Source organism: Ciconia boyciana, chromosome 6 (genome assembly GCF_034638445.1).
Source record: "Ciconia boyciana chromosome 6, ASM3463844v1, whole genome shotgun sequence".
Classification (NCBI taxonomy): Eukaryota; Metazoa; Chordata; class Aves; order Ciconiiformes; family Ciconiidae; genus Ciconia; species Ciconia boyciana.
This window is the reverse complement of record NC_132939.1, coordinates 7,247,528-7,258,470: the sequence shown is the minus strand read 5'-3', so window position 1 is coordinate 7,258,470 and position 10,943 is coordinate 7,247,528. Positions and strand designations below refer to the sequence as shown.

Sequence of the window (10,943 nt, the reverse complement as noted above, 5' to 3'; positions counted from 1 at the left end):
GGTGTTTTTAGCCTGTACAGAGTCCTCGGTAACGTTAAGGGGTGGAAAAAAAAATAAAGAAGAGGGCATTTTCTAGTGGACTTGCCATAATTTTGGCTGGCATCTGGGAAACACACGGCCAAGAGGAACCATGTCCTATTGCACTGACGGGCAGGCAGGCAGCTGCCAGCCTCTGCAGGCACCCGCTGCTGGTCTGCGCTGTCCATGCGCCTTTGCGCATCCGAGGTGAACGTTGCAATGGCTCCCACGCCACTCACAAGCAACCCGCAGGCTGCTACCGTGACCGAAGCCCCTTCCCCGCCGAGGGCCGCCATGTCGGCCGCTCCCGGCGCCGGCGCCAGCCCCGCCCCCGCCCCCCCCCGGCCCTGCCGGCACCGCTGCGTCACTTCCCGTGCGGGCCGCAGCGAGGAGAAGATGGCGGCGCTGGGCGAGCCGGTGCGGCTGGAGCGAGGTGAGCGCAGCTCCGGCCGAGGGACGGGCGCTCCTGGCCGCTTTCTGCCGCGGGCGAGCTGGGCCGGTGGAGCTGCTGGTCCACCCGCTGCCCGGGCCCGGCCCTGGGGCGCGTTTCCGGGGGTCTGGCCCGAGCCCCCGGGAGGGTCTTCCCCGTCCATCCTCCCCCCCTCCCCCGGCCTGAGGCCTCAGGGAGCGGCGCACCGCCGTGCCGCGGAGCAGGGGAGAGCGGGCAGCCATGGCGGTACTGCCCGCTCCGGCCCGCCGCAGGGCACCGAGCGGCCCCTCTCTCCCGGAGACAGGCGAAGAGCAGCCGTGCCGTAGCTGCTTTGAAAATGTTTCCCGTCGCTCCTGATTCTTTCAGTGTGTTGGTGGGACTTGCTTCTTCGGCTTTTCTTTGTGCAGCCCCGAAGATTTTTCTCGCCTTTCAGCTCGTGGCTGGGTTTCCATGGATGCACTCTCCCCAGACCTTCTGTAGATGTGTCTGCTGCGCCTTCGCTCATGTCAACACTTCTGCCAGTGCCCAACTCAACCTGCTAACTCCTTGTTTGTTTCTCTCCTGGGAAGACTTACTCTTGAACGCAGCTGAATTCTTAGCTTCAAGTTCAATCTGTTAGGTGGTGTCTTAGCAATAATAATTTACTTCTTTTTATAGAAGGCAACTGACACATGCGGGAGTCCCTCTACACTTGTTCATGGTTCTGCTCAACTCTGTTACCCTCTCACATTTATGTTTTCATCACGTTTTTCCAGTCTGTAGTCTTAATTTGTATTGTTAGTACTGCGCATTGTGTAAACAGAATTAGTAGGGAAACAGATAAAATACAAAACCTAGTTGTGTATTTTTTCTGTGGTACCTTTGTGTCTTTTTATCCAGGACTTTTAAGAAACAGTGATAAACTTCCTTCAGGGTGGTTCTTCAGAACTGTGCAAGGTCCACAGTAGCTCAGTGAACACATACTTGTATAACAATATATGTGATTGGTTTATTAGTGTGTATTTAGGAAAATAGGGATGGGAAAATGGAATTTAAATAGGAAAAGAATACTGAGAATGAGAAATCCTGTTCTTGAAAATGAAAGTAATTAAGTGGAGTGTAGGTGATTGGATGAACTGACTGTTTTCCCACTGCCATTCCCATTGGGACCACCACCTTTGGTCACAGTGCTAGATGCTTTTTTGTAGATGTATAACCCACTGTATATACCTACTTTATTGTGTTTGGTACTATCACGTGTTACCTACCGCATGCTTAGATCTGACCACAGAATTCCACAGAATTCGGTTTTTCTGTTTGCCTAACCCTCTTTCCCGTTCCACAAGTGAAGCACTTGTAATGCATGTAAATAGTGACTTACGTAAGAACTTTGCTTCCCACTCTGCAGCTCATCTACCCTCCCTCTCCAAAGCTTGTTAATTAGGGCAGCTGCTTTGGCAGTGGATTACTTGCTCTTGGTAGGTCTGCTGAGTTCAACCTCAGGCAGCATCCTCCTCCACCTCATTACCCTGCCACTATGCTCTATCCATGAAAACAAACAAATCTGCAGAGTTACTTAGGGATCAGTGGAACAAAGGAGCTATTTAGTCTTCTGGCATATTGGTCTTTTTAAGAAAAAAAGGAAAAGGGAGCACAGTATAATGGACCTACAAAAGAAAGAGCTTTATTTACAGAAATAAATAACCTCTGTTAATTGTATGGGATTGACTGCAGATAACCTGATGATGAATCATCAGCTTGAAAGTGAACATCACTAATGTTTTTGGCATATAGCATAAGAAAAGAGAGAATAGTGTAGAAAATTAGCTGATTTTAAATGGTTACCATATGCTTACCATCAGGGCAATTGAAAATTCTCCCCGTCTGTTCTCTTCTCTAAGCTGTATTGCAAACACCACCACCCAAATTCACTGGAGTGCAGGGATGAAAAAACATTTAACATTTCAAAGTTGTTTTTATGGTTTGGTGGTGATGTGTGATAACTCTACATACACCTTAAGAATCCAGACTATTTGAACATAAGCAGCGGAGGTGGTTAATCAGGAGTATCTATGAGGATGCTGCATTTTTCCTCTTTCTGTGTTTTGTTCACACATATGCTTGGGAGTGGTGGCATCTTGCTGGCTTTTTTTTCCACATTTGTTTAGTTTAAATGTATCTTTTTTCCAGAACTTCAATCTAGTATCCTGTGATCACAAAAAATGATTTGTGAGGAACAGGCAACTGATTCAAAAAGGATGAAAAGGTTAAAAGAAAATATTTTTTTAAATTATGTCTGGATTCCATTTTACAACGAGTTTTATGGTTTTGTTAATCACCTACCTCTGGAGTTATTTCTACATCGTTCCTTGTTGAAATCCATCATGGAAACAGTTATGTAGTGTTCATTTCAGTCTCTGGTTCTGAACAGTTGGCTGAACTATAGTGTTAATATTGCAAGGAAGACAGCTTTCAGCTGATCGTACCCCGAGCAGTAGTCCAGGAGGAAGCAAACTACATCAGCAGAGCAGTCAACAATCTTTTCTTCTCCGGGCACAGTTGTAAGAAGGTGTGTTTTGCCACCTGCTCCCAGCCAAACTAGTTCCTTTCTAGAGCAGTGTTGCTGGGAGAGATTGCACCTTCAGCTTTTGACTAATAGTGCCTAATGCAGCTCAGTATGAGAAAGTTATGTTCATTTCACTTTCGGACTGGTATAATGGGGTCTTGTCAACAGGGTAAAGCAAAACAGCTGTTGGGGGAAAAAGCGGCCTGGTCATGGGATCTGTTGCCTGTATCTACCTGAGCAAGAGGTGCAGTGTGATAAAAGATCTGTAGAGTGCTGAGGACTCAGCTTTCATGCTGTGTTTGTCTGCTTTGTGTTTTTACTTTACAGCAGCAAGCTTGGTCCTTTGATCTGAAAGCCCTTTTTTATTAAAGTGCATCTTCTGCTTTAGTTTCATCTAAAAGGAATCCAGTTCATTGTATCCCTGTCACTTTTTGACGAGCTGATTTTGTGCTCTTAGTCTATGCTTTATGAAAGACGCAGCTGGTTCCCAAACTAGCCAATTTTACCTTAGGGTATAAAATGCTATGTAGTTAAACATTTCGGCTCTTAGGAGATCCAGGTAGGAAATATATCTAGTTTATTGATGAAACATGGAGGTCAAAAAAGGGGAGAAATTAGCAAATGAAGTTCTGGAGTCTTGATTTCCGCAGCTACTCTTTGGATCAGTAGATTGCTGTCACCCTTTAAAATTTCTTGCAGTATCCTAATCAAACTGTTAGATTACACATTCATGCACCTTACAGCTTAACAAGGTTCATGGACCACAGACTCGAGAACGGCTGTGTAGAACTGTACTTTTTATGTGCATGAAATAATCATTTGTCTGCAAACATCTGCAAGTATTTAAATGATAGCTGTATTGTAATTTACATACTTACTAGACTTTTTTCATGAATATATGGAGTGTTGCAGGATTGGAAGTGCTGCTATTGCCATTTTTTGATCATTCTACTTCAAGCTGTTCAGTGCAAGACTTCATGAAATTAAGATAATTTGTACTGCTGTTGCTGAACACAAAGATTACTAAGAATGTTGGTGATTTTGCATCATTAAAAGATTGAAAGATTAATAAACAATCACATCTAGAATCTCTTCAATTTCATCAAACATTTTGTATGTTAAATAAACTACAAAATGTGTGTTAGGAAATTAAAAGCTTTAGGAGCGTTTTTTTCATTTTGTAATTGTTGTACAAATAGCAAATATGCATGCCTGTGTGAAATGAGTTCTCTGTAGACTTGGGATTAGTAATAGCTAAAGTTTAGGTTTTGGTGTTTCTTTGCTTTAGATACCTGATGATTGTAAAGCTTGAAAATGCTTGCCAAAAAATGCCAGGTTCTCATGGCATGTAGAAACCTTAACTCTCGTCTGAAATAATTTGTGTCTTGTGGCTGTAGTGATAATACTTGGATGTTCTTCCATGAAGGGTTTGTTTCCAGTCCGTGATACAGACACAGCTTTAACTGTGCTAGTGGATGACCAGTCTGTGAGGTTAAGTCATACCTTATTTAATTGACTGCACCACCTGATATCAGTGTAGCAGTCTGTAAGATGTGTCTGACTGATAATTTACGAAACCAGACGGAACATAACTGTGGGTTGTCTGTTGCCAGTTTCAGAGCATACACCCCACTGTTTTTTCATCCTGTTACATAAATTCTCTCTTCTTACACTTGGCCTTTAGGAGAAGTTTGTGGCTCTTGCATGTCTTCTGTGCTGACGTGATGCCATTGAGTAGATGTGCAGTCACATGAAAAATGATTGCCTAAAGGTTAATTACTGAAAAAAGGAAATAATATGTTTGGGATATAGCAGTGTCCCGAACTTCATCCTTTTCTAAAATAATCTGTGCCTTATTTGTACAGTAGATTAATCACTGCTGCTTTGCCTTTGTGATAATGAAGTTAATCCTTTCTATCTGCTTTTCTGAGAGACTGTTCTACTTCTGTACAAGGACTTGGGTGATTCAGAATCATCACTAATGTAACACTTCGGAAATACAAGTGAGGGATATTAATGTATTCTACTCTTGTAGAGGTGCCGGGGGCATGTCACATAATGTTTGATGCCCATCTTGAGTTGTACTGGTCCGGAATCAAATCCTTCACAGGGAGTTCAGTTTCACAAAGCAGCATCTGCATTTATGAGAATATGGACAACGTGAATTCTTAGGAACAAATTTCTAGGAACTGTTTGGGGTTGAGGATTCTAGACTACAGAGATATTCTCTCTAAACTGAGAATATCAAAAGGAGTTTGGCTGTTTTTCTGGGCACTTTGGGGAAAAAAAAATAGGCCAGATAGTTCTCAGCCCTGTTATAGGGAAAGCGTTGCGTGTATGCTTGTTGAACTTTTTTTTTAATATAAAAGGAATGTTAGCATATCTGACAATATTCTAGCTGGTTTTAACAAAATGTTATGCGTGCAGTACATAAAGTATGAAGTTATGCATATGGAATGTTGATAGTGTATACATCAATGAAATATTTCAGCCTGATTTAAACTTCAAGGAGAAACCAGATTGTCTTTAAAATATACATATGGCAGTGATACCTCCAGATATATTACAGGGTTGGATTGCTGTCGTTGACTTAAAAATGGTGGGAAAATACGGTGTTTTATTGTAACATTTTGTAGATACAGAAGTCTTATGGGAGAAATGAAGCTAATACGTAGTTTTAAGGTGTATACAAGTGCACACACACAGAGACTGCTCCATTAACTTAACTTATAACAAAAAAACCAAACCAAACAAAAAACCCCCTTGAATTTCCTCAGGCATTCCTCATTACAAGTGCTTTATTTTTCTGTAGACATCTGCAGGGCAATTGAGTTGCTGGAAAAATTACAGAGAAGTGGAGAAGTGCCACCACAAAAGCTACAGGCTTTGCAAAGGGTCCTTCAAAGTGAATTCTGTAATGCTGTAAGGGAGGTAAGTTAACTTGATGCAAGCAGTTACCTTGACTTAAAAACCAGTATGTTATGCTTTTTCCTTTTTGTGTTCAGTGCAGTAATCTGATTTTGTTATTTCTAAAAGCTGAATTTGATTTACAGAGTTTAACAGAACAAGACTTATTTTTAAAAGTTCAAAAGAAGATAATTTGGGATAGCATAGGTGTATTAAATAATGGCTCAGTAGCAAATAACTTTTTAGAGGTTATTTTGAGAGTCTGTTCTTACTGGCAGCTCACAGGCTGTTATTCTCTTGGAATGTAAGAACGGACAAAATACAAATTGCCTCTGTTTCTTTTAAGCCAAATCCATGTCACCTTGTGCATCACATTGAGGTGGAGCCTTGCACCACCTCATCTTCATTCCAGATACTGTTTCAGAGATTTTTAAGCGATTGAATATGCCCTGCTATTGCTGTTGGTGCTGCCAGTGATGATAACACCTGGAATTATTTAAATTATCTGTTTGTAGATACAGGTGTCATCTTAATGTTTTCATCCTATTGAGGACAGTGTGTTTTATTGCTTAGCAAGTCCCAATGATTGGCAGGTAGATGTGAGGATGTGGGTTAGCTCTCAGTGTAAGCACTTCCTTAGCATTAGTATTCTTACTGCCTCTGTGTTTTCGATACTGTTTTTTTCATAAGATACTCAGTCAGTTGCATCAGTTGAAGGAAAATACGGGCTGGATTGTTGGGAGAGCTTTGAAGAGCTGTCCTTAAGTGATTTTGCATGCATCCTTATTGAAGAGTTCCAGCTTGAATCAAATGAGAAGGTAGTCATCCATATCTCCAGTCAGGTGTGTTAGATTAGCCATAAGTACTTCCAAATTAATGGTGAGGTCTGAGTGCTGTGGAAGGAGGGAAGATTTGGCTTGAGACCTAGATATGCATGGATTAAGTGAGCAATAAAGCTGCTGAGAGAGTTGTTTCTTCATAATATGGTAGATTGTCACTTGACACCTTGTAGTGAATCAGAGAGTAATGTCTTGTTAGAGGTGTGTACTTTTTCATTTACACATTTTTAAGTTGTATCTGATATTTTGTTGTATTATCTAAGCAGAAAAATCTGTGTTTTCCCCATACTTAGACTGTTTTGTCTCTAAAGGTATATGAACACGTATACGAAACTGTGGATATCAGCAGTAGCCCAGAAGTTCGAGCTAATGCAACAGCAAAGGTAAAAGCCAAACTATAACTTGTGTAAAATACAGTAGTTTGTTACTCTAGAAGCAGAAGAAGATTATTTAAAATTCAGAAGGATGTTATCTAGTTGTCTGATAAAATGGATAAGCTTAACAGGTTATTAAAAGGTATAACAAAAGACCTGTTATTTTTAAGTTTCTTCTGTTTTAATTTTATTCTTGGAGTTCTAAATTTTTCATGCTAATGTTGGTATCTAGGGAATTAATCTAATTTGTCTTAATATTTAAGTACTTTGGGATAAAAATACTTTTTCAGCCTGCGCACTGTGTCTAGCTAAGGGGTCTATATTTAATTTCTTATAAATAGGAAAATCTTATTTCCTACAGGCCACTGTAGCTGCATTTGCTGCTAGTGAAGGTCATTCCCATCCCAGAGTGGTTGAACTACCCAAAACGGAAGAAGGTCTTGGATTCAACATTATGGGAGGCAAAGAACAAAATTCTCCAATCTATATCTCTCGAATTATCCCTGGCGGTATAGCTGATAGACATGGAGGCCTGAAACGTGGAGACCAGCTGCTTTCTGTAAACGGAGTGGTAGGAATTGGTTTTCACTTTATGTAGCAGTAACTACTTGTTTCCACTTGGGGGCATACAGAGAATGTACATGGCACAAGCTCCATGTCGTCTCTTAATCTTGGCGAAGTCATTTCTTTTTGTCCTTGCAAAAACAACTTGCTTAGGTTTCTGTAGAGTTGTGTGCATTGAGAGCTCTAGGGTAATACTTTGGTTATCTATCTCAACTGGGAACTGTGCTATTTATGTCAGTATTTCAGATTCTGAGGGGTTGTATAAATCTAGTCAAAGTACTGTTTTGTGAAATAGTATTAAACTGCCATTATGACTTCCTCTTTCATCCCAGTTTCATGATGCAGATTTTAATTAATATAGTTTTCTGCACCTTCTAAGGTAAGTAGTAAATTACGCTATGTTGCGTTAGACTGATCAGATTCTCATTATCCCAATAAAAATGCTACTGCATAAAGAAAGCTGTAATAAGATGGAACTACAAGGTGGTGTTATCTTCAGTTGTGTGGTATTTTTTTTTTTCCTTCCACTTAAGTATACTGAGTTTCAAAAACGGAGGCTTTCTAGCATATTTTAAGGGGTACATGTCTAAAGTGCTGTTGTAGATATTTATTTTTAATAAGTATCCTCTTCTGAAGAGTTACAATACAAAAAGCAAAACACAGGGTGACTGGAAAGAGGAGGCTATGGACAGGCTTTGACTTAAGGCAGCTGCTAGTCAAATGCATGTAAATATCTCTCAAACTCTTGATTTTACTTAGAGAAGCTGTATGCTAGCTTAAACTTAATGTTCTCGTAATTACATCTAGAAACCCAATTTTATTTTAAGACTGAGGGTCGAACTGAATCCTGTGCTCTTTAATCCGAGTGGGGTTTTTTGACACATGAAAGGAGGAGAGACTTACTGGGTGTCTGTACTCTGGGAAGTCCCTGCTAGCACAGATCTCTGACATGCTTGGCTTCTGACTGTTACCTGGGAGTCCAACTGTCTTTTTCAGGAGATGTAAGAGAAATCATGGCCCTAGTGATGCAACTGCCCTTGGCCTAGCCTTCCTCTTATTTTGAAGCGTTGAGGAACAGGTGTAGAACTGTCTTCAGATGAGGCCTTCCTCACCCACAGACCCTCTTAAAGAAAATAAAACCACCACTCCACCTCCAACTGAACCTGACCATCAGACAGTTGGTACAGCTAACAATGACTGCATGTGTGTGCATGCACATGTATAAATACATATAGCCATTGTAAGACTACAGTGAGTGAGTGCATAAAATACTGTTGAGAATGCTAATGTGGTCTCAGAAGAAGAATCTTCTTCTGATGTTTACAGATGGAATCCTGTCATCTTAATACACGACAGGCATTTTCCTGTAATTGTAATTTCTAGTGTAATACTTAAAAAAAAAATTTGCCACTGCCAAGACTGCAGTGACTGTGCCTTAAAACAAGTTTATTTTTTTTCAGCTGGGAGATTTTGAGTGTACTCCAGAATTTTAGGTATTTTGATGTAATTAAATATAAACTTTACAAACCTTTTATTAGCAGTTTTAAACAGAACAGCCTACACATGCACTTGAATAACAGAAATGAAAACATTCAAATATATGTGTTGTGTAAGTCTGATAGAAGAGAAATAACTTGGGTTTTTTTAACTGTTGTCTTTCTTTCTGTAAGTAACTTTATAGTAACGGGGAAACCCTCCAATCAACAGGTACATCACCTGCCTTCTAGCTTCTAATAGCGCCAGTGGGAGGTAGGCTTGGGGTAGTCCCATCATTGTGTTTAATAAGTTTGGGAGAAATAAGTTTTGCTGATAAAATGTATGCTGTCCAGGAATGTGTATTTGGATGCAGTTGTTAAGAATTGTTGCTTAAAATTTGTAATTAGATTAATATAACCCTAATAAATTCTGAGAGTTGTTTTAGGAAAGTATTTTTATTCTGTTCTTACTGAGTTGGGTTAGGCTCTTCTTAACCAGTTTAGAGGAGATTAACTTGAATACCTTGCATTTACTGAGAGACATGTGGAGCACTAAGATAAGCAACACACTGCATGTTAGCTGCTCTGTTGCAGGTGCCCAGTATGCACTGTTTTGCCTTGTTGTAACACAGGATAGCATCAGGAAGGCAGCTATCTTGCAGTTGTCTGTGGCAACTTATTAGGCAAGTTGAGGATGACTACTGAATATAAAATGCATGCTGAAAGAAGATAAACAATCTTGAATTTTAAGTGTCCTCCTGAAGTTGTTGATTTTTAAGTGTAATTTCATAATTGCCTAATGTTATCCTTATTTCACTTACTGTATGTAAATGCAGAATTTAATTGTTCAGTATAAACCTAACCAAAAGTTTTGCACTACTCTTTTGTTAATACTAATTAGTATATTTATCATCACCTCTTATTGATTTGCTGAAGAATAAATCCTGAACTTGGGTGACGTTGTCCTTGTGCAGTCTTCGAACTAGAAATCTTCAATGTTTGATTGTATAGAAGTTGTACAAAAAATGAAAAAAAAATCTGTTTCCAATGTGTGTCTTTATTAATATTGTACTTAATGGTTTATGCTTTGCAGAGTGTCGAAGGTGAACACCATGAAAAAGCAGTAGAACTGCTGAAGGCAGCTCAAGGAAAGGTTAAATTAGTTGTGCGATACACGCCAAAGGTCCTGGAAGAAATGGAGTCAAGATTTGAAAAAATGAGATCGGCAAAACGCAGGCAGCAAAATTAACATTGTATGCAATAACTTCAAGAGAAAATATATTCCATTTACATTTTATAGTTTGCTTTGTGACTCAGTTGATCCAATGCCTGGGCTACAAAAGACAGTGTCCTTTTCATAGAATCACAGAATGACTGAGCTTGGAGGGACTCCTGCAGATCATCTAGTCCAACCCCCCTGCTCAGAGGAGGGTTAGCTAGAGCAGGTTGCTCAGGACTGTGACAAGCTGGGTTTTTGAGCATCTCCAAAGGTGGAGACTCCAGAAGATCTCTGAGCAACCTGTTCTAGTGTTTTGATCTCACTCACGTTACGAAGGTCTGTTCTTATGTTTAAACAGTTTCCTATATTTCCATTTGTGCCCATTGCCTCTTGTCCAGTCACTGGATGCTACTGAGAAGAGTCTGGCTCTCTTCATGCCCTATCAGGCATTTACACACATTGGTAAGATCACCCCTGAGCCTTCTCTTCTCTGGGCTAGACAATCCCAGTTCTCTCAGCCTCTCCTTGACTGTCAGATGCTCCAATCACATAATCACCTTTGCAGCCCTTCA

The 10,943-nt window shown here is 40.4% G+C and overlaps 1 protein-coding gene across 1 annotated transcript; it reads left to right on the top strand.

Moving 5' to 3' along the window:
• Positions 1-384: 384 nt before the first annotated feature.
• Positions 385-10,449, top strand: LIN7C (lin-7 homolog C, crumbs cell polarity complex component). The gene is made up of 5 exons (XM_072864808.1): positions 385-451; positions 5,806-5,924; positions 7,051-7,122; positions 7,475-7,684; positions 10,246-10,449. The coding sequence occupies exons 1-5, from the start codon at positions 415-417 to the stop codon at positions 10,399-10,401; spliced, it is 594 nt and encodes a 197-aa protein (XP_072720909.1). The 5' UTR covers positions 385-414; the 3' UTR covers positions 10,402-10,449.
• Positions 10,450-10,943: the final 494 nt, after the last annotated feature.

What these genes read in the sequence shown, in the direction of transcription:
- LIN7C (XM_072864808.1), top strand. Translation starts at nt 415, where the DNA reads ATGGCGGCGCTGGGCGAGCCGGTGCGGCTGGAGCGAG. An exon ending in GAGCTAATGCAACAGCAAAG is followed by an intron (nt 7,123 to 7,474) that starts GTAAAAGCCAAA and finishes TATTTCCTACAG; the next exon opens with GCCACTGTAGCTGCATTTGC. An exon ending in TGCTTTCTGTAAACGGAGTG is followed by an intron (nt 7,685 to 10,245) that starts GTAGGAATTGGT and finishes TATGCTTTGCAG; the next exon opens with AGTGTCGAAGGTGAACACCA.